The sequence below is a fragment of the Carassius auratus genome, chromosome 34 (genome assembly GCF_003368295.1).
Source record: "Carassius auratus strain Wakin chromosome 34, ASM336829v1, whole genome shotgun sequence".
NCBI lineage: Eukaryota > Metazoa > Chordata > Actinopteri > Cypriniformes > Cyprinidae > Carassius > Carassius auratus.
Window position 1 is genome coordinate 4,610,610 of NC_039276.1, and position 24,313 is coordinate 4,634,922.

At 37.8% G+C, this 24,313-nt stretch overlaps 1 protein-coding gene across 1 annotated transcript; it reads left to right on the forward strand.

Moving 5' to 3' along the window:
* The first annotated feature begins 967 nt into the window (after window positions 1–967).
* On the forward strand, window positions 968–23,888 carry edar (ectodysplasin A receptor). Its single transcript, XM_026217549.1, has 12 exons — window positions 968–1,197; window positions 9,510–9,587; window positions 10,504–10,626; window positions 14,012–14,193; window positions 15,235–15,320; window positions 17,646–17,729; window positions 18,239–18,364; window positions 19,022–19,096; window positions 19,779–19,851; window positions 21,142–21,346; window positions 21,581–21,641; window positions 22,702–23,888. The coding sequence occupies exons 2-12, from the start codon at window positions 9,543–9,545 to the stop codon at window positions 23,034–23,036; spliced, it is 1,395 nt and encodes a 464-aa protein (XP_026073334.1). The 5' UTR covers window positions 968–1,197; window positions 9,510–9,542; the 3' UTR covers window positions 23,037–23,888.
* The last annotated feature ends 425 nt before the right edge of the window (window positions 23,889–24,313 follow it).

Here is a 24,313-nt window from a genome sequence, read left to right on the forward strand (position 1 = left end):
TGTGAATTTTTTTGCAATTTTTTATCTCACAATTACAACTTTTCTTTTCAGAATTGCAAGATTATATTTCGCATTCTGAGTTTATATCTGACGGCTCTTACATTGTATCTCACAATTACTACTTGTCTTCTCAAAATTATAAGTTTATCCAATATCTTGCAATTGCAGGTTATATTTGCAAGTTTATATCTCATAATATTCTTCTCAGTGTTGTGTTTACATCTTGCTATTACAAGAAATGTCTAGCAATTATCCATCAATTCTGACTTAATCCTGTGGCAGACACCAGCTTCCATCGATGAATGGCTCTGCTCTAATATTAAATAACCTCCCTATCAAGTCCTGTCAGACTCAGAGAACAGCTTCAGAGTCCTGCGTCCTGCACAAGTAGGTTAGCTGATGATTTCCATGGCAACCATTCTGTGCACCCTGGTTACCAAGTGACAGGCGCCAAAACATTACTGTTTCAAATACATCACGTGCACTACAAAATGATGCATGAATGTGTAAATACAGTCATTTATGAAACTCTATTGTGGTGGACATCGGTTTTCTGCAGCGCTGAGCTTCATGGAGCCAGTTTTATTCATTCTTCATTGTGTTTCTTCACGGGCGGAAAAGCACATTTCAAAGTGCACATAAAAGAAGGGGAAAATGCACCAAAAAGAAAGCGTTCCTCAGGGAAAGTACAAGTGTCACACCTGTTTCTCTGATGCATCCTCTCCTATCAATAGATAAACAAGTCAATAAATTATCCTGGCATCTATGAGTCCGTAAACACTTTTTAGAACATCATACATTTCTTGCACATCAATATATATTATCAAAATAATTACACAGTTCCGATCAGAAGCAGAAGCGAGCCGGTTTGATCTGGCTTTGATGCGCTGCTGCTTGATCTTCTGTGTGTCGCTGGTGGGCAGCAGTGAGTCTGTAGAGGGGCTTGCATACCTGTCTCAGGTTCGTTCTGGGCGGAGAGCATCTCTGGCTCTGGTTCGAGGTGGAGCCAGACGCAGAAACGAGCCTGAAGCGCTTTAAGAGGAGACGGACGCTCGTGCGCGCTACTGATCCGATTCTCTGCGATGATCTGACCTCAGTCCAGATCCCTGCTCGGACCCCGACGCGCGAGAGTCTCGTGGCGGATCGTGCTGAAGAATCTCCCGGGTGTGTGTCGAGCCGAAGACGCGTCTCGCGCAGGTAAAGGCGCCTCAGGAATGCGCTGCTGACAGGGAAATTCCTGCTTCATTGAGATGCAAACGGATCGTTACTGCTCGTATTCTCTCACAAATGTGCGTTTCAGCATTATAGGTGTTTAGCTGGTTAGATAGGCTTGTTAAATCAGCTGTGCGCTCTTGAGCTGTGTGCAGCACGCATTGGTGTCGATTCTGAAGGATGTTGCATGCGCTAAGTAAGTTATTCTAATCTAGTGAAGGACTAGTTCTGGGAATGCTTTGGCTGTCCCATGCGGAGATGAGATGTGGGGGAAAGTCCTGCATGGAGATGAGGCATGCGCTCGCATGCACGCGCTTCTGCTGTCTGTTTGAGGAAATAAGCGCGAGCGATCCGAGAAAAACATTAGGCTACTGGAGAAACGACGCAATGATGAGCGCGCGCTGCTGGAAACATTATTAATAATAGAACGAAGCAAGTGGAAATTAATTGCATTTCCTAAAGCAACTTTATGGTCGCAGGTTCCGTCATTACTATTAGAGTTAAGGTAACATTTGTTAGATAAAAAATGTTAGACTGAATGCACTGTAAATCGATTTGGATAAAAGCGTTTGCTAAATGCATATAATTTAGGAACTTGCGATCATAGTCGGCAAACGATGCTTTTGGGATTATATACTGATCTGCTTTTGTTATATTGTGTTCTTTGCGGTTGCGTTGGTTATCTCAGTCTTGGTTTTCCCAATGCAACTGTGCAGTCTGTTCGTGTCTAATCTGGGAAGCTCACACGCGCTTATCTTCTCCGATGAGCGAACTGACCCGCATATAATCTTCTCGGAAGCGGTTGTTTCATGGCTACACCTCTGCAGATCGAGTCCAGACATCAGAAGAAAAAACTAAATCTTATTATGTGCTGGAAGTGACATTAATACTTTTGTACTAAAAGTACTACATGTTGTTGGAGCTTATCAAATTGCCATTTTATGCATCATGAATGCTTTAAGTTAATTTTTATACATTTCATACTAAATTTTCATTGGTAAAGCATTAAAAATACATTTAAAACTAGTCAAATTAAACGATGAAGGTGTAGCAAAAAGTTATGTGACCTTAAAATGTTGAAATCTGTCAGTTTTAATTAAAATCAACCCCTGAAAGTGGCTGAAGTTGTAGAAATACCTCTTTATTCCCTTGTGGAACTCAGCTGCAAATGCAGAAGGTCAAAGGTCAGATCACAGCAGTACATGATGATCTGAATCCTAGTTGGTGTTGTAGTTTAAGTTGTAGATGTAGTTTTAGTTGTAGATGTAGATGTAGTTGTTGTTGTAGTTTTAGATGTAGTTATAGTTGTAGATGTAGTTGTTGTAGATGTGGTTGTGGTTGTTGTTGTTGTTGTAGATGTAGTTGTAGTTGTAGATGTAGTTGTTGTAGATGTAGTTGATGTTGTAGTTGTAGATGTAGTTGTTGTTGTAGTTATAGTTGTTGTTGTTGTAGTTGTAGATGTAGTTATAGTTGTTGTTGTAGTTGTTGTAGTTGTTGTAGTTTTAGATTTAGTTGTTGTTGTAGTTATAGTTGTTGTTGTTGTTGTTGTTGTAGTTGTTGTAGTTGTAGATGTAGTTGTAGTTATAGTTGTTGTTGTAGTTGTAGATGTAGATGTAGTTTTAGTTATAGTTGTTGTAGTTGTAGATGTAGTTTTTGTTGTAGTTATAGTTGTAGTTGTAGATGTAGTTGTTGTAGTTTTATATTTAGTTGTTGTTGTAGTTATAGTTGTTGTTGTTGTTGTTGTTGTAGTTGTTGTAGTTGTAGATGTAGTTGTAGTTATAGTTGTTGTTGTAGTTGTAGATGTAGATGTAGTTGCTGTTGTAGTTGTTGTAGTTGTAGATGTAGTTGTTGTAGTTTTATATTTAGTTGTTGTTGTAGTTATAGTTGTTGTTGTTGTTGTTGTTGTAGTTGTTGTAGTTGTAGATGTAGTTGTAGTTATAGTTGTTGTTGTAGTTGTAGATGTAGATGTAGTTGCTGTTGTAGTTGTTGTAGTTTTAGATTTAGTTGTTGTAGTTCTAGTTGTAGTTGTAGTTGTTGTTGTTGTTGTTGTAGTTGTAGATGTAGTTTTAGTTGTAGTTATAGTTGTAGTTGTAGATGTAGTTGCTGTTGTAGTTGTTGTAGTTGTAGATGTAGTTGTTGTAGTTTTATATTTAGTTGTTGTTGTAGTTATAGTTGTTGTTGTTGTTGTTGTTGTAGTTGTTGTAGTTGTAGATGTAGTTGTAGTTATAGTTGTTGTTGTAGTTGTAGATGTAGATGTAGTTGCTGTTGTAGTTGTTGTAGTTTTAGATTTAGTTGTTGTAGTTCTAGTTGTAGTTGTAGTTGTTGTTGTTGTTGTTGTAGTTGTAGATGTAGTTTTAGTTATAGTTGTTGTAGTTGTAGATGTAGTTTTTGTTGTAGTTATAGTTGTAGTTGTAGATGTAGTTGTATTGTAGTTGTTGTAGTTGTAGATGTAGTTGTAGTTGTTGTTGTAGTTGTATTGTAGTTGTTGTAGTTGTAGTTGCAGAATCTGCCAGCAGGGATTAAACTGCTGAAGTTAATTGATGGTTGTTACTCCGCCTCTTTTTCTTGTTGTGCTTGAACTGTCGATTTTACCGTTTAAATGAATGGCGTTCGTGTTGTGTTTGGGTCACTTTGATCCAGAGAGGATTTTCTTCTCACCAAAATGCTGGTAATGTTATCAAATTGGACTAAAATTTGGACTGCATTATTGAGACACTGTTTTCCAAATGAATGTTGTTCAGTGCTTTGATGCAATGTATTTTGTTTAAAGCACTATATAAATAAAGGTGATTGATTGATTGAATAAAACCGTGTAGAACAACTAAAGGAAATGTCTTTGACAATTATTGTACTTTTTTTAGTGTACCTTGTGGCACTTTTTGTGTTAAAAAAAAAGACCAATTTTGGATAAAATCTTTTTATCAGCTTGTGTTCTTTCAAATAGCAGCAGTGTTGTTTTAGTATATCAAGTAAAAACTTTTTTTTATGGTTTTAATGTCATCTTAGTTTTAGTTAACTATAATAACCTTGATTAGCACGGGTTGTGCATTTCTTTTTGGAACTGATTGATCAGTTTTTTAACAAACATTCCCAAAAGTATCCACAAATTATATCTTTTTTTTTTCACTCAAAAACTGAGGTGCATGAGTTCAGATCAAATCCACCTGTGATCAATCAGATCCAATAGGAAACACAAAACCTGTGCTAATTGAAAGAAAACAAGCTCAAAAGATTAAATCCAAGATTTGGTGATAATACAGCAAAATTAGAGATTTACAGGCATTTTTTACTGGAAACACCGAATTAGGTGAAGTATTTCCAGCAGCACAAGGGTTAACGCTAAAAGAGATTTAACCTGGTCAGATAGAAGCATTGAGTCTCTTTGTGAGCACACACACACACACACACACACACACACACACGCTGGCACTCAACGCCTGAAGGAGGATATACTGTAGGTTTGGCCATAAGTAAACTCAGAGCAGCCAGAAGCAGCAGCGCAGAGAAAGGAGTGATTGATGAGACTCTGTCACGTCGTCTGAAGGATGAGAGGAATCAAAGACTGCGGTCACATGAAAAGACAGCAGAGCTTCACTCTTCTTCAGCTGCTGCCGAGCGGCTTTTCTCTGGCTTTGCTTTGCTTTCATTCAAAAGCTGTAATTAAAATCATCAAAAGGTGAAGAGTGTTTGTGTTTCCCAGTAAAGTCAGGATGCAGACAGCACCGCCCTGCAGACAACACAGCCTAAAAACACCGGCCTTTGTGCTCCAGTGTCAGTCGAGCAGAACCACCACGGCTTTTCATCGGCTTCAACATTGATGGCTTTGATGATTGTTTTCCAGTCAGAGGAAAGTCCTTTCAGCCAGTCTTTGTAGGTGCTTTTTTGTTAGGTTTTATCTTAATGTCTTAATTTAATGTAAAAGGTAGCTGACCATGTTTCACTGAAAGGTGTATTCTGTATGTAGTTGTAATGTACAACTAATGTAAGAGGTAAAATACAGTAAGTCTAGTTAAACAATCAAGGCATGTTTTTAATAGAAGTTTATTTCCATCACAGAATTAAAAATAAGGTAATTAAAATGAGTTTATATCTTACAATTTGAACTTTATTTTTTAGAATTCTGACTTTTTATCTCACAATTTTCACCATTTGGACTTTTCCAACAAAAACAAAAAAATCTAAAAAATTTTCTTAAAAAAAAAAAATGTGAGATTAAAAATAACAAAGTTATTGTCATATTGTCATATAAAGTCATAATAATGAGATATAAAGTCAGAATTGCGAGATATAAAAGAGAATTGCAAGATAAAACTCAGAATTGCAAAATATAAACAGTATTGCGAGATATCAGAATTGTGAGATATAGAATTACAAGATAATCAAAATTATGAGAAAAAGAATTGTGAGATAGAAAAACAGAATTATGAGATACAAAGTAGATAATTGTGAGATAAAGTCAAAATTGCAATATATAAACAGAACTGCAAGATAAAAACTCTATAATGGTGATATAATGAGATAGATATAGGAGATATAATGTCAGAATTCTGAGATATAGAATTGCAAGATAGAAAGACAGAATTATGATATTAAAACAGAGTTGCGAGTTAAAACTTTGAATTATGAGAAATAGAATTGTGTGATATAAAGTCAGAATTGGGAGATAAGATCAGAAACTTGAGATAAAAACTCAGAATTGCAAGATATAGAATTGTAAGATAGAAATGTAGAATTATGAGATAAAAACAGAATTGCGAGATAAAAATTCAGAACAGTGTGATAAAAAATAATTGTGTGAAATTAATAATTATAAACTTCCAATTCTAAAAAAAACATCTGAAATGTGAGATAAAATGTTAGAAATGCAATAATTAAGTTTTGAGATATAAATTAAAATTGTGAGATATAAATGTGCATGCAATTCTAAGAAAAAAAGTCTTGATATAAACTCCGAACGTCTGATTAGTGAGATAAAAACGTGATAAAAAGTCATAATTGTCAGATATATATAATCAGAAATGCTATCCCTTTGAAAGTCTTTATTGTTGTGAGTGTAGATGAACAGGTGATGATCGGCTCTACAGTAGACCTTCTTGATCGGTTTGGATTGGTGCTTGACGTTTGAAATCAGAAGATTATAGTTCCTCCTGGCTTTCATGTGTTTCCTTTGGTGAGTGTTTCGGAGGAAACCTGAGGAGCCGCACATCCTCCGTCTGCGTGTACGATCACATACTCTCTCCGTACCTCCAGGTTCCATACGGCTCCAGAGTGGCTCCTGACTCTGAAATAAACTTTTCACCCTGAACGTCAATGACTGCGAGGCAGAGATCTGAAGGAGGAATGCTTGCAAAAGAGCAGTATTCAACAGAGACTTAACAGCTTCTAAAGCTCCTCTGATATCAGGACGCGGAGACTGTAGACTTAACTTAAAACTCTGAAGCTCACATCTAATGGTTTTGGCAGACAAAAGTTTGTGAACCCTTGTGTTTGACCATTGCTCTTGCATCTTTTGCGGCATCTAAAACCATTAAATGACCAACTTTCCCCATTCCACTACTAGTGTTTTGCATTTTTAAATGCAAAAACATGATCTATGTGATTGTCCTTTGGAGTGTTGTGCTTGCAACACAGGCTCAAGGGTTCGATTCCAATGGAAGAGTGGACTGTAAGCATCTGGCAGATGTGTTTTCTTGTCAAAGCAACATCATTATGAGTACAACAACAAACACGATTTCCAAACTGGGAAATAACTGGTGTAGAGAGCCCAATCTACTGGAGTTTGTACAGTTTGCCCTCAACGTCCATCACGACTGAACTAAACACACTGATGCCAGCAGGAGCAGAATCTTTGATCATTTCATTCACATTGGAAATGAACTGGGAAGGAGTCCAAGTGAAGCACGGCTCTCGTTTCCTCACTGATTAATGCCGTTTGAACAGCAGTTTCCCAATCTGACAACGAGACGATCTACAGGCCGTTTGTGTTCAGTGTCTCCGAGCCGGATGTGTGTGTGTTGAGATGATTTGTGTTCATCTGAAGATGCTGGAACGAGGAAACGACAACAAGCACAGCGGAGATTATTCCTCGCACCGCTTCCGTTGGGATATAAACAGCAGGAACGATAAGCCCGTGTGCTCCGCTTCAGAGAGACGGGGGTTTCCCGCGCAAACTCCCATGAGTCTCTCTGTTGACATTAAAGCTCTTTGTGTGTCTGATCGGCCCACACACACCTCGCAGAAACCAATCTGTCATTCATCTGCACTTATTACACACACTTGTGCTGGAAACACAGACCCCACAGTTTAACAACAAGTCATGTCTCAGAGAGGAACCTGATAGAGTGGCTTTAAATCAGAGGAAGTAGTAAGAATTGTTTGAGTGTTTGAAATGGGTTTCTGTGGCAGAATCGGACGGGTCGTTCAGAGTAATAATATCTTCCCCCAAGAACTGATATTTCAGGGCTGTTAATGATAAGGATAATGATACTCTGTGTATTTATCTTAGATTATGTGGTGGTTATAAGTTTAATAACCCGGGGCGGCAAGTCTGCGGTCGACTTTCAAACAGAGGCAAGCCCAGACAGCGTCGGTCAGAGCGATTGTGTTGGAGAGCAGTGCATTCCTGCTCGGCGTGTGGAGAGAAGAGCGCTGGAGCTGGAGTCTGATGAAAGCGTGTGTGTGTGTGTGTGTGTGTGTGTCAGATAATGAGCCGGGGGCTCAGGGGCACAGGCGTCTGGCGCTCGCTTCGTTTCCTGCTAAAATAAGTTCTCCTCATGTGATGAAGCGCAGAGCCGAGGGTCTTCATCTCTCCGTCAGCGTCAGCTGGAGGAAGGTGCCTCGGTGAGCGCCTGATGGGAAAGTGTGCTTTGAGAAGATATTCCAAAGTCAGGATCATTTTTAATCAAGTCATCTATTTGCAGATTGATTCGTGCTGAACAAACACTGTGACTCTAGAGCTTTGTTTGATTGAGCGTTACAGTATTTCTTCAAGTTTTAATAATTTAATGTGCTTTTTTATATCTCTGTTTAGCTTTATTTTAATTTGACTTCTAATTTTAGCTTCCGCAATTTTATTTTTTGCAACTTTAAAATTTAAAAAGTTTATTTCCAATTGACTTTGTAATTTTTGTTATGTGCTTTTGCTATTATTATTTTTTACATCTTCTTTTTAGCTTTAATTTATTTAATTTTATTTTTAAGTAATTTTAAGACTTCAACCAAAGCTTATTATTCTTTATAATTAAAAAAAGTTTTAGTACTCTTTTTTTTTTTTTTGTCAGTTCTAGTATGATAATTTTGTAGTACTTTAAATCTTATTTCAGATAGTTGCTAAGGAAACATTTTTAATTCTAAAATAATTCTAAAATAAAAAATGATCATTATTTTTAGTAACTTTGTTGTGTGCTTTTGTCATTTTTACTATTTTATTTAGCTTTAATGCATTTATATTTCACTTCTATTTTTAGTACTTCATCTAAAGCTTATTTCAGTTCGTAAACATTTTTAAAGGCAAGGCAACATTTTTTATTTCAATTTTAAAATGTTTTTTCTTATAAACTGACATTTTATTCTAAGCATTTAATCTAATATTTATAATAAATTCAAATAATGTTACATAATTTTTTTACCCAAACCGTTTTTAATAGTATCAGATTTAGTCTCAGTTAACAGTAAGCACTCTTGTTCTAATATTGAAACAATCCCATGTGGTTACAGTAAACTGTGTCTTCCTCCGCTGAAACCCGTGTGATATCTGATCAGTCTTCTGCTGATAGTGTTGTAGTGTTCTGCTGTGGATGGTGTTGTAGTTGTTATCTGTGTTCACCTGTGTTCTCTGGGCTGTCCGTCATGCAGCGATGCATCATGGGGGATTCAGTGCTGATGTTGATGCGGGTGGATTCAGATGACAGCACTATACCGCTATAATAAAACACGCTCAACTTCTCCGCTTCAGCAAACCGTCAGACATTAGTGCAGTGACTGGAGACGGCTGTACATTACCTTACAACATCACAAACCAGAAGAAAGAGCTTCATTCACAGCAAAGATCAAGGAAGCATTAGAGAAGTTTACTGTCATAGCTATGCATGAGTATAAATGGAAGTCCAATGTAAAATATTGAAGTAGGAAGACTAAAATATCCAGCATTAAGATGTTTTTAACTCAAATAATCCATAATAACACTTCCTCCAGTGAAACAGTGCTCTGGTCTGAATCAGGAGAGAAATCTGCACAGATCCAGCAGCGTTTACATGGTTTCTGCAGTGTTTTTCATCCAGATTCTGCTGTTGTTTCAGAGCTCCTCAGGAGGAAGACATCACCTCATCATCATGATCCAGAGAGGAGGACGGACACCATCTCAGCTTCTTCTGCTGGTGAGCACATGTTAATCTGTCTCTGGACGCGTCTGAAACACAGAGAATCACAATCAAATGAATTAAAATGAAAATGAGAATGTTTCCTTGGAAATTAGATTTTTTTTTCAAAAACAAATTAATTAAATGATTAAATTTGATGCATTCAAAAAAAAAAAAAAAAAAATCCATCACTTGTTTAAAAATTAAGTTTTCAAACTTTTGTGAAAAAAAAATAAGTATTCAAAATTTATCTAGAAAAATATATTCAAAGAACTTCACAAAATAAGGTTTTTTTTTCTTGAAATGTGTCGTGTTCTGTGTCTGTTTGGATGCAGTAAAAGCAGAAATCATCTGCTGGTGTTCTCACGTTCTTCAGTCATTATAATTCTGCTCATGATTTCATCACATTCTGATGATTCTGATCTGATTAATCACACAAACTCCCTCCGCTCTCATTTCCCCAAACCTGAATCATGTTCTCCGTTCATGATGTAACACATGGGAATTGAGGCGAAGCAACGAGTTGGTTGTTTGTGTATTTTGGCAGTAAGGAAGCGTGTGGGCGGAGCTTGATGATGATTGGCTCGGGCTGAATGAGATGATTTGTGGTTCTCTGCTTTAATTCTTTAATGAAACACATTTCCTCACTGCATCAGCACCTGCACACTTTCACTCGTCTGAGAAGACGGACGGCTGGTTGTGTGTGTGTGTGTGTGTTCTGTATTCTATATTAACTGAGACTGATAGTTGTGTGTTTAGTTGGTGCTGTTGTCTCTGATCTCATCGATCCACTGCCGCACTTACACCAGCAGATATAATGAACCTGAAACAGATAAACGAGTTGTTAAATAAAGATAACAGCTGCCACAAATGTGAGTTTATGTGTTTGTTAATGAGTTTAATGTGTGTGTGTGTGTGTGTGTGTGTGTTGCAGGTGTCCAGCATGTGTTTTGTGAGTGCTGAATACTTGAGCTGTGGAGAAAATGAGTTTTATAATCACACAATCAGCAGCTGCCAACCCTGCCCTCAGTGTCAGCCGGGACAAGAGCCCAACATGGTGAGAGACACACACACACACACACACACACACACACACACACACACACAGAGAGAGAGACACACACACACACACACACACACAGAGAGAGAGAGAGACACACACACACACACACAGAGAGAGAGAGAGAGAGAGAGAGAGAGAGACACACACACACACACACAGAGAGAGAGACACACACACACACACTCACAGAGAGAGAGAGAGAGAGATATATATCTACTTATATATACTTATATATATCTACTCTATATACTTGGAGAGAATGAGACGGCAATGACACTAGCTGCTAAATATTTATACACCATACACACCATACGAAAGGGGTAATTGATTGTATTCAACTGTTTTATTTGATATTCTTGATTGTATATAATTACTATTATTAATATTTGAAATATTATCTGTTGTTGTTATTTTTATTGTATTGTATTTTATTGTAATTATATTTTATTCTGAATCTGAATGCTTTGGCAATACTGTAACTCAAATGTCATGCCAATAAAGCAACTTGAACTTGAACTTGAGAGAGAGAGACACACACACACAGAGACACACACACACACACACAGAGAGAGACACACACACACACACAGAGAGAGAGAGAGAGAGAGAGAGAGAGAGACACACACACAGAGAGAGAGAGAGAGACACACACACAGAAAGACACACACACACACACAGAGAGAGAGAGAGAGAGAGAGACACACACACGCATACACACACACACAGAGACACACACACACACACACACACACACACACACTGAAACAATCCACAGTTTCAGTCTGATAATTCTAGTCTAGTTTTAGTCAGTTTCTCGGTTTTAATTGCAATGAAATGTTGTTGTTTGTTGTCATGTGGGACATGAATTTGAGAAGCTGCAGTTTTACCCATAAACACAAACAGAACATGGACTCTTCTGACATTAGTGTACAGATGTATCACAGGATCAGTTAGAGGCTAGTTAAACTCTCTTCTGCAGACTGGATGAAGCTGAGCAGAGTGATGTGTGCAGCGTTTAACAGAACAGCTCAGATCGGGGATTTGAGATAACGTTTTTGAGTAAAGTTTGGGTTCTTTAACACTATATTTCAGTCTCTTGTCTTTTCGTCAGCGATGCATGCTCATTTAGTCTCAGTTATCGTTTAATGACCTTATTATCGTCTTACCATTGTCCTGCTTTTGTCTGGAAAAAACCTTGTTAACGAACATTTTTCATCAGTTTTCATTGATGACATTAACACTAGGTGTGAGGCAATGGAATAAGAACAAACTCTGAAGATGTGTTTTTTAACCCTCTGGGCCTCTTCTGTAACTCTCCATTAAAATATCACACAGTATCATAAAATCCCTTCAAAGTTCTAAATAATAATCAAAAAAAATATTATTGAATTAAAAAAACACAAACACATTCTGTGAGAACAGATGCTGGAGAAATAAAGAGAGATTTCAGATCAATCTTCTGACCCCATGAGCAGATATTTCTTCTTGTTATAAGCAGAAACTAACAGCACTTTAATAAACATTTCAGAAAACTGGCTTCACAAGTACATTTATCTTAATTCAAGATTGTTTAGTTATTTATATTATATATGTATATAATGGTCATACATTTTACAAGAAAATACTATTTCTAGTATTTCTATTTCAAGTAACACAGTGAATTAAACTTGACATTTTGAAGTCGAAAAACTGAAATTATCTTAATCTTTTTATTAGTTTCGTCACTCTTATTGAAAAACTCAGAATTATTATAGTTAACAAAAACCAAAAGTATTTCAGAAACACATACTGGAAGTACACTGCTGAAGAATGCATATACATATAACACTACATATATCTAAACATCCTTAAATCACTTTCATTGCACATGCACAATTATGTAATATCTTAAAGTCTTGTTTTCAGAAAAATGCATCATAATCAGTTAAATATTTTCTTAAAACAAGAATAAATAACTGTCAATGGAGTCAAAGAAAAAACTAGATTTTTCTGACCATTTCTTCTTGTTTTAAGGAAAAACTCACTGCATTTGACTTCATTTAAAAATATATTATATTAAATGATTATTTTAAGGCATTTCCAGTAAATGAGTCTTGATTTAGACATTTGTACGGGATAACAACACTTTTGCTGTGTAGAACTAATCTGAGAACATGCTTCGGGATCACAATTAATATTAAAAATACATGTCCCATCAGAGCTGTTCTTGTTTCTGAAAGCTTATGGAAATATAGGATCTCTTCACAACACTTGAGATGAATTTCAGCAAAAATATTCAGCATTTCTGAAGAAAACAGCTATTCATGAGTATACCTCAGTGACAGTTTGCTCTGAAGATGCTCCTGCTTCATATTTCAGTGGCTCTCGAGTTAACGAACCTCACTGAACTGGAGAAGAATCAGAACGACAGACTGATTTAAAGCAGCTTCAGGACAAATAAACAGGAAAATAACTGTTTATGCTGCTAAATCCATCAGTTGTGCAACTAATTGAGTTTCACGTGTAAAGCAGCTCTGCAGAAGACAATAGAGTCATTCTTCAGATCAACTCAAGTTTAGTTCTCATTGCTGAATATTAAATATATATATTTTTTTAAATTCATTTTACTTACTTGAATACATCATTGACATGATTTCTGAAAGCAATAACAAAAGCTTACTTAAACACCAATGCAACTTAAATGTGTTTTTTCTCTCTCTCAAAAATGCCATTCTTACCTAGAGCAACTTATTTTAATATAAAAAATGTTGTTCTTTTTGTTGGTTTTGTTTCATTGTGTTTTTCTTTTTTGTATTGTTATTATTATTATTACCAGAACTTATTTAAATAATTTGTTAATGCAATAACAAAATGTAACTTATAAGTAATAATTGTGAGATAAAAACTTTGAATTCTTGTAATTTCTTTTTTTTTTTTCAGTCACAGAATACTAATAAAAAAAAGATAATTGTGACTATTTATCACATAACTCTGCACTAATATCTCATAACTCTTTATATTCTAAAAAAAAAAAAAACAGATTTCCCAAAATACAAAGGTCTCTCTTTCTCTCTCTCTCTATTATTTCTTAGTGCAATAACAAAATATGACTTAAAAGCTAATGCAACTTTCCTTCAAAATAACCTGTTGCAATTTTTTAGAGTCGTTCTGATGGAGACGTAACATCTGAATCAGTAAGAGTTCAGTGATGTGAAGCACACGTCAGGTTCAAGGTTTGGATGTGGAAGAGCTGCTTAATTATGAGATACATTATCTTGCAATCCTGAGAAAAGCATGGCGTTCTTTCTTGTATTCCAGGTTAACATGTATAGATGAGGATAGATGGATAGATGGGAGTGCTGTAGAGCTGAAAGTGATGTCTGTGGTGTGTGTTCTTCAGAACTGTGGTTACGGCACTAAAGATGAGGACTACAGCTGCGTGGTGTGTCCGGCCGGGAAGTTCTCCAAAGGCAAGTACGAGATCTGCCGGCGACACAAAGACTGCGACTCTCTGTACCGCGCCACGGTCCTGACGCCGGGGACTCTGGAGAGCGACGCCGAGTGTGGACCGTGTTTACCGGGGTAAGACCACGCTCCAGTGTTCGCTGAAGCATTTACTCTCGCTCAGATCAACTTTACTCTCAAACTACTCATAGTTCAGAGCTACAGAGCAACGGTTTGATGCTGAGAAAAGCCTAACCACGAAGTTTAATGTGTTTGCTGGTTCCTTGTAACAGCTGAAATTGATTGTTTGTCTTGTGTTTAATGCATTACACTTTCTAAAAATGTAATAAACAATGAATAGATATATATAATAATAATATAATAATAATAATAATGTAGTTATTCATGATATCATGCAATGCAATATAATGTTCACAACAAGGCATAATTCATGTATTAAAATACTTTTATATTGCATTATATACTTTATAATATTTAAAGACCTCAAAGAAAACGTTACTGAATTATCACTGAATTATCATAGAGATCAAGTTCTGCACACACACACACACTCACACACACACACACACTCTCTCACACACACACACACACACTCTCTCACACACAGACACACACACACACACACACACACTCTCTCTCTCTCTCACACACACACACTCTCTCTCTCTCTCACACACACACACACACACACTCTCTCACACACACACTCTCTCACACACACACACACACACAGCTTTACTCTGCTGCTGCCAGTTAAAGCAGAAGGTCTGGTTTCAGTTAGCTTGAATATAAATACACAAAGTGCAGCTTTTAAAAGAACATTATTGAGTGTGTTTAATATACTGTGCCTCAGGAAGTCAGTGCTGTTTCTGTTTTGGTCTGTTCGCTGATATCTCCTCTGAGATGGCTTCGATCGAGTGTGTGTGTGTGTGTGTCCTCTGATGTGTTCTGTGTGTGAGGACTCACTTCAGATAAGACTCGACCCGAGCAACAACACCAAACCTGCACCTGATCAGAAACAAAACATGAGGACATGACATCTTCATGAGATAGTTTACATCTTTTCTTAATGTCAGACATTCTGAGTAACTGTTGTGTTTGTAAAGATGATCTTGGTTTCTTCCCAGATGATGAGCAGCACATGTTGTTCTGTTTCAGGTACTACATCCTGGAGAACCGTCCTCGTAACATCTACGGCATGGTGTGTCACTCGTGTCAGAACGCTCCTCGTAACATCAGAGAGTGTAAGAACATCTCAGCTCCACCTGTCTCTGTCTGTGCGTCTCTTCGCTCGTTTAGATTCAGATTCAGCGCTGCATGAAAACAGCTCTGTTAAACTCCTCCAAAGGCCCACACACAGTTCACCACAGAATACAGATCCTCCAAACCAAACCAAACCCGAAGCAGGACGTGGATCTGGTCTTGTTGTGAAACAGCGTCTGGACTCCATCAGCTGCACGTTTGCGGCGCAGGAAGGTTTTTCAGATTTATTTTCCTTCTCTTGGCCTGGCTCTGGTGTTTGACAGATCGTTCATAACACACTGGAGTCTCTGATTAGCGGCGCATACCTGAAGCGCTGAGCGCATGGAAACCCGCGCAGAGATCACTGCCGCTAAACCTGCAGATTTAAGGCTGTGTAATGCGCTAAAACATTACCCCAAGCAGCAGCGGCGATTCCTCATTTCTGTAGCGGCGCTGGAAATAACCACGTCTGCTTCCCATTCAGGTTTTGGGGTCTGAGTTTTATTTGGGATGAAATGTCATCGTTTGTGAAAGGGGGGAGACTAATTAACTCCAGCTTTGACCGACCGAGGGAAAGCCAACTCTTTATTGTTTTGTTTTGCTAATTTCTTTTTTGTTGTTGTCTCTGGCCATGAGATGTTTCTTCAGAAAGAGAGTGGAAACTCTGATGACCAGCGAACAGCTTCTTACAGCAGTCACTTCAGCAAAACAGACGGATTTCATAGGAACCAAGCCGACGACAAATATAGATTTCTACATGTAAATCTAAAAGCAAAAACTATAGCTGTGAAACTTCATTTGCATTTCTCTAGTAAACTTCCTAATAAATCTGGCTTTGAATATCACAAATAACGTTGGCTCTTCAACAATTTAATTACATTTTATTTCCATAAACCCATATTTTATGTCACATTTCATTTATTTTATTTATTATTTTTCTCTTGGTTACACATCCGTTTTTATGCCTATAAAGAGGAACTTCATTTCTTTAGGTTTGTAGTGACACACTGAAGTTCTGCTTTGAGAACGACGGTTCATTAGCCGTCTAATAAACCTGTCATTACACATTATGAATATTTGTGGTTCTCTGACGAATTGCTTTGTTCCTGTTAATCTCTCTGGATAAACATCCTGTAAATGAAGGGTCTTTGTGCTGGGAAACACGTCTGCGCCGGTCCGGGGTTTTCAGAGCCACTTTAATTGTTTTCTATTGTGTGGTGACAGAAATGAAGTGGGTGGGAATTATATGCAATTAAAAACAGCCGTAGATGTGGAAGTATGTGCAGGGAGTCGCACAGGTGAAGACATGCTGGCACTCGCCGGGTAATCTGCAAATTATGTCGCCCGCAGCGAAGCTTACGTCTAATAATTAAGAGTTCTGAGTGAATAAGAAGATGATTAACTTGCTGCTGCTTGCATGGAAACACATGTGATTCAGAAAGCCTGGGATCACATGCACGCGCATCTCAACAGATGATCTGGCACTGAACGAATGTGCTAACATCAGATTGATAATGCTTTCTAATGAACTTCCTGAAGATGACGGATGGGGTTTCACAAAGCCATCCGTACAGCGTTCGTTTGGTTTACAGTGTGTTTGACACTCGCAATGAGAAAGAAATAAGCAAAGACGTCAAACCTATGAGAGCTTTGACAAATTGTGCTGTTGGTGGGCTTAATTAAATCAATACTTCAACTGGAGAGCGGAAAACACTGGCAGATTTGAGCTTGAGTCCATTAAGACTGTTAGTGTCCCATATTTAATGTTGAATTGTTATACACTAAACGTCAGGCGGTATCAAAGTATACTCCATCACAGAACATTTTCACTTAAAGAGAAGAAAAGCCAACAGCTCTGCGTCATTTTTAAAGAACTCGTGTTTGTGTTTTCTGGAGAGGATTTTCTTTCTCCTGAAATAAATGCGTATTAATGTTCCTGCATTCAGCGCTGAGGACTTCATCACGGGTCCAAACCACACGACGAACACTAGTCAGTGACGTAATCCAGAACATTACACAGTAATATAATCGGAATCCTTTTGACCTTACTCATTTATCACAGTGATTTCAAACGATTAATCGTGATTAATCACATCCAAAATAAAATAAAATAAATTGTTTGCATAATTATGTGTTTATAATGTGTGTATTTATTGTGTATATAAATAGACACACATCCATGTATATGCTTGTGTTTGAGTTTTGGGACTTTGGGACCAATCATAGGCCTCATTGATCTGAGCTCATGCAGTTTTTGATGCACAAATAATGCAGAATAATAACAGCGGATGACTATACTGATGATGTGACTGAATGTTGTCTGACAGGCATGCAGTCGACTCCGCCGTCATCAGGACGAGCTCCCAGCGTGTCGTCCAGCAGCACCACCATCTTCCCACACGCAGAGAAAGGTGAGATGCATGCTGGGAACTTCTAACTGGTCACATGACCTCTGATCCATCTACTCTCGTTCTATATTAACACAGCAGATTACCACCGTTAAGGGGTGTCCGTAAAAACATAATAGAATCACTGTAATTACTCTAGCATCGTTATATAATAGGAGAAATACAAGCTGCATTCAGTATTAATAATCGTTAACACTTTAGAATAAATATGTTTTTTTTTGTGTCCTAACTGTGTTGATAATAAATTGCATTCAGCGATGAACTGCCTTTTTGCTTTATTGACACACTGTTGTCCTTTTTAATGCTGTTGAGTTTCTTTGTTACAGTCTCTATTGTTTAAAGCGCTGGATAAATAAAGATGACTTCACTAAATAGTTCTGGGTCCTATTGACTTCTATTGTCTTTTTTTGTCCACATTACATAAAAAAATCAATGGGATCTGAAACTGAAACAGGTTTAAACAACATGACGGCAGTTCTTTGATGTAAACAACATCTTTTACTCTGTTCCAGATCCAACAGGACAAGGTCACCTAGCAACGGCCCTCATCATCGCCATGTCAACCATCTTCATCATGGCCATCGCTATAGTGATGATTATCATGTTCTACATCCTGAAGACCAAACCCAGCGGACAAGGTGAGATCACTAAAACTGTGTGTGTGTGTGTGTGTGAGTGTGTGTGTGTGTGTGTGTGTATGTGAGTGTAAGTGTGTGTGTAATAAATACGTGTGGGGATCAAATGTCCTCTCTTATATTGTGAAACACTCAGACACAAGCCATTAGTGAGACATCTGACTGGTCCTCGCTGGTTCAGAAGACACACAGATGTGCTGTTGTTGTGAATCTAGTGTTCAGCAGATGTTTCTGTGATGGGGACGTTTAAGGATAGAGCTTGGTTAGCTGATAGAAATATCATTAACCTGATAGAAAATCAGTGGGAGTCTATACAATGACCTCACTTAGCCAAACAAACATCTGTGTGTATGTGTGTGTGTGTGTGTGTGTGTGTGTGTGTGTGTGTGTGTGTGTGTGTGTGTGTGTGTGTGTGTGTGTGTGTGTGTGTGTGTGTGTGTGTGTGCGTGCTTGTGTAATGTTCCTCATAAATGATGTGTGTGTGTTCCACAGGGAAGCTTTTCTGACCGTATTTTGAGTCCTTCTGCTCTATATTTACTTGAGATCATTGCCATATTTCAAACTCTTTCTTATTGCTCCAGACATTAAATGAACAGCAGTGCTGCGAGACGACTAACAGAGTGCTTTCTTTCTGTCTTTCTCTCTTTCTTTCTTTCCCAGCATGCTGCTCTGGACAAATAATAAAGACAGTAGAAGCCCAAACAAACAAGCAGGAGGAGAAGAAGGAGGTTCAAGGTGAGCGAACGCTTGGTTTGACATCTGTACGTGTTAAACTTCTTAAGCTGATGTGACAGGCGTCTGACGGGACGAGGAGAACGGCAGATCTGGAATGTTCCTTCAGCCTGCGGCTCTCCATATAACTCTCTCACACCGTCTGGAGACAAACCCTGAAAATCAGCTTTCACTCACTCTCAATGCAGCTCATTCAGCCATCAATCAATCAGTCAGAGAGCAGAAATACAGACACACTTAGCTCATTTGCAGTGAAGTCATAAAATTGATCATGAAGCAGTCCCACAGGTAAAAGACTGAAGCAGATGAATGCATGTAACTGTATGTCACAGCAGTAATCCAGCTTCAGATCCCTACACCTCTAAACATCTGCGTTCATCCCGTTTCCCACCGGATCTTCTCAGCTAAGCCACTGATAATAACAGAAAACATGCGGAAGAACTTCAGATCAGCATTCAGACACAAAACAGACCATTCATTTGATTCATATCTGAGTCCCATCGGTTTAGTTCCTGTAGATCAGACACGTGCCCCAGGTTTGATTCCCAGGGAATGCATGAACTAATAAAGACATGTAAATACCTTAAATGCATTATAAGTCACTTTGGATAAAAGTTCACTTTGTGTGTGAACTGTGCTTTATAAATAAACCTGCCGGACTGATCTTCACACTTTGTGTTTCCAGAAACCGTGGTGATCTTTTCAGAAAAGGACGAGTTTGATAAGCTCAAGCCTTCTTCTCCAAAAACAGTGAAGAGGTGAGTCCTCACACACACTAAACCAAGCTTCACCTGCTGCGAGACACACAGGGGTGAACACGTTTCCTGGTTGCTTCAGACGTGTCTGTGCAGCGCTGCTCTTCTCTTCTGACTCAAACACGTGTGGATCTCAGACGGGATGAGGATCAGCCTGCAGCGACGCTCTCCTCAGGAGATGCTCATCTCACACAAACCTAATCAAGCGTCTGATAATTACGCAGAAGCGCAGCCAAAACCACCAGCTGAAAACAGCTCCGCTCCAACACAAGATGACACTTCTTCACCTCAAACCCGTCTTTTCTTCCTTTCTTTCCCCGAGGCACAGCAGAAGCTTGAATTCAAGAATAAAACTGCTTTCCTCATACTAGTTAGATGAGAACTTCACACATTAGTTTTGATGGTTGTGAATAACACTCTCATCTCTATGAGTCAAGACACCACAGTTAAATACTCAAAAATAACTCATAGATATCATCACTTCCCACCTTGGCTAATTACATTAAGAATTGACTTAAGTTTGTGCATTACGAGATTTCGGAAATTTCTGAAATGAGGCATTTTCTAATTAAATATACTCACATTTCCAGACCTTAATTCTAAACGATGGATAAACGCAGGTTAAAAATGATTTTTTGACTTTGTTGACATATAAAGTTAAAGGTCTTTACAGGTTCTGCTGAAGTGGAGAAAAGCTCTTTAAAGTTCTGTATTGGGACTGAAATCTGCAGACGCAAATAGATAAAGCACAAGAATAAAAGGAGTCAAGTGTCTGAAGACAATGGCATTCTGTGTGTGGCTCATGTGGAACTCTTCCTGTGAGCTGAGAACAAGAGGCTAGTCAGTGCATGATGATTATTACAGTAAACCACAAGAGACAAGAGTGTTTCATCAAGGAATAGAGGAAAAACCTTCATGCGGCTCACACTGACTATAACTGGCATAAACCTTTACAACAGAGTAAATAATCACCAACAAAATAAATTAAACATGAAATATGTTTCTTAAAAATTACAGATACTACGAGTGTGCATAGATTTAAATAACTACATTTCATTTCTTAAGGCTTATAAGTTCTTCAGTCTCAACCGATACATTGATATCTATCCTGACATTCAGAGAGAGTGACACATTTGTAACACTTTACACTGAGCTCTCTTCGTTACAATGAGTTCATGCATTAGTTAACATGGACTAACAACTTTTACAGCAATCTTTGATAATGTTAGTTAATAGTTGTCCAGTGGTTTTAGAAATCTACACATCTGTACACTTGCTGTCACACTGTCGCAGTGAGAACGACGCGTCGTCGGAGAACGAGCAGCTCTTGAGTCGCAGCATGGACAGTGATGAAGAAGCAGCTCAGGACAAACAGGGAAGCGCTGACCTCTGCCTTCTGTCTCTGGTGCATCTGACACGGGACAAGACCTGCTCCACCAACACCATCAACACCACCATCAACAATAACACCACCAACACCAGCAGCAGAGCCACCGGGGTGAACACACACACACACACACACTGCACACACACTGTGAAGATCATGTGACACTGAAGACTGGAGGAATGATGCTGAAAATACAGCGGAGCATCACAGAAATACATTACACTTTAACAGAGCTGTTTTACACTGTAATAATATTTCACAATTTTGACTGTGTTTTATAAGTGTAAGGTATTTCCCATCTCTGTTGCTCTGTGTGACTCCTCCAAACCTTCCCTGTTTCTGCAGATTCACAGCCGAAGGAAGAAGATCCTGGATCTGTACACGAGAGCCTGCAGTGTCGCAGAGGGTGAGTGAATCCAGAGCCCTGAATTCATGATATTGATTTCATATGATTCAAATGATGTCCTGTTCCGATGGGACCCATGTAATCACATATACTGTTATAACAAACACTTATCAGAGAGATGTGCTGCTGTTGTTGAGTTCAGTATATTAAACTAGAAGATGATCAGAAGCATGCAAGGTTCATATGAGAATAAACATGGCTTACATCAACACAATAACTTCTGTGAGAATTATTGACTTAATCAATGTAATGATAAAATAATAACAATTTTAAAGATTTTTTTATTTTATGGAGGTTTCTGTTATTTTGTACAGTAATCAGTTCTGGTATTTATTAATAATAATAATAATGAATAAATAAATACATTTTTAACAGTTGTTATATTTGCATTTCTTTTTAATTTAGAGTTGGATTAGTTCTATTTTTATTTCAAATATTTTTACATTTTAAATGCATATGAGGATAAAATAATAAATATTAAATATAATAATAAAAATTTATTTGTATATTTTTAATTTGATTTTTGTTACTTTTGCTTAAGAAACAATTCTGGTGGTATTGTTATTGTTATTTAAATGAAAATGAATTTAAGTTTAAATTAATTAAATTTAAATAAAAAAAAATGTTTATTTTTATACAATAAACAGTTCTACTAGGTATTATTTTAAATAGATGCATTTAAAGTATTTTTAAGAAATGCATGTAATTTTTAAGTGCGCTTCTCTTTTGTTAAATCTTTATCTTTGTGTTACATGTATAGGCACTTTATCATTTGATTTTACTGTATCTTTTGTGTGTGTTTGTGTGTCTGTCTGTAGTGGTTATTGATAAAGGTCCCAAAATGAAAAAATAAAAATAAAGACTTCAATTATAAAAAAATAAAAAAAAGAAATGCATGCAATAATTAATACAAAATAATAATTCACAATGAAATTTTCAGATTGTTAGGTTTTGTGTTAGTTCTGGTTAATGTGTTCCTGATTGATGATGGTGATTATGGTGATGCTGATGATGATGATGATGATGATGCTGATGATGATGATGATGATGGTCTGTGCAGGTCTGAGTCCCACCGAGCTCCCGTTCGACTGTCTGGAGCGCAGCAGCCGGATGCTCAGCGCCACCTACAGCACAGACAAGGCAGTGGTGAAGACCTGGAGACACCTGGCCGAGAGCTTCGGCCTGAAGCGTGACGAGATCGGAGGCATGACGGACGGCATGCAGCTGTTCGACCGCATCAGTACAGCGGGATACAGCATCCCTGACCTGCTGACCCGTCTGGTGCAGATCGAGCGACTGGACGCCGTCGAGACCCTCTGCTTCGACATCCTGGGGAACAGCGTCCCCCCGTCCAGCCACCATCCCAACCTGAGCTCGCGCTGCGCCAGCGTCTGACAGCGTCTCCGGAGACGGATCTGGACCTGCGCAGACCACCCGTGTGTTTCTGTCGTTCACAGACGGACGCTTCACTGCGACGCTGCTGATTCTGAGAGCAGATGAACACACTCCTACATGAGCACAGACACCTCCAGACTGACTTCACACACTGTTGCATTAATAATGCCACAGTAATTGTGTTTTAATTTTACAGTGACCGTCTGCTTGCTCTCTGCTGCAACAAGAGACTGGAGAATCCAGCTACCTGATCAAAAACACATCTGTTTTAATAAGGCAAGACACTACAGGGTTAACTCAACTCGGCGATACTTCACCAGTTGATTAATCACAGTACATTAAAAGAGAAAGTTCCAGGACAGGAACCTGAGCATTGCATTCATCCAGGTTCAAAGGTCATATCACACTGTGTCCACTCCAGACTGAACACTGACCGAAGCACATAATCAGCGCATGAGATGTGTTCCAGCCGAGACGTTGCAGAAATAGAAACAGTTTCTGAAACTTTGCGTGTCCCTGTCACAGCTAGTTATAAGACAAAAACTCAGATTAACAGGGAAAACATTTGGGGTTTGTAAGAGGAAAAAACTTTAAATATTGAAGTCTACAGATGATGATCGATTAAGGACAATAAACTAAACACTTAAGTGTGTATTGTGGATGTTTTCTTTCCACTAGTCTGAAAGAAGAGGCATGAAAACACTGAAGTGACCAGTGCAAGTGACATTTAGTCCTGGTACTACTACTACAATTATTATTATTATTATTAAACATAATGATCATTATTCTTAATTTTTTTTAAAATATACTATGTACCAAAAATGTTATCCATTAAAAAAAACACATTCTAGCAGTACAAATAATATTATGAAATGCATTTTTTAATAACAAAATTATATTCATTTTAAAATACATTTAATAATAAAACTAAATTAGATTTTTTTTTTTTTACTTTAATTCAATAAACAGTTCTGGTACAACTACTGTTATTAAGTTGTTTTTTTTAATCATCGTTTTAAAGCATTTAATGAAAATAATAGAAAAATATTACAATATGAAACATTTACTTTTGTGCTATTATTTTTATTATTAAGAAATGCACTTTAAAAATTATATTATAAAATATTTTACAAATAATTTAAAACAGTCCTGTAGTGTCTTGCCTCAAAGTTACAGACACATGAAGCAAACACAGAGTACACGTACATCAGTGTGTGTGTGAGTGTGTGTGCGTGTGTGTGTGTGTGTGTGTGTGTGAGAGAGTGTGTGTGTGTGTG

Excerpts from the sequence above, each read along its gene's own strand:
- edar (XM_026217549.1), top strand. The coding sequence starts at position 9,543 with ATGATCCAGAGAGGAGGACGGACACCATCTCAGCTTCTTCTGCTG. Across the intron at positions 10,627-14,011 it reads CGGGACAAGAGCCCAACATG|AACTGTGGTTACGGCACTAA; the intron begins GTGAGAGACACA and ends TGTGTTCTTCAG. Across the intron at positions 19,852-21,141 it reads TCTCCAAAAACAGTGAAGAG|TGAGAACGACGCGTCGTCGG; the intron begins GTGAGTCCTCAC and ends ACACTGTCGCAG.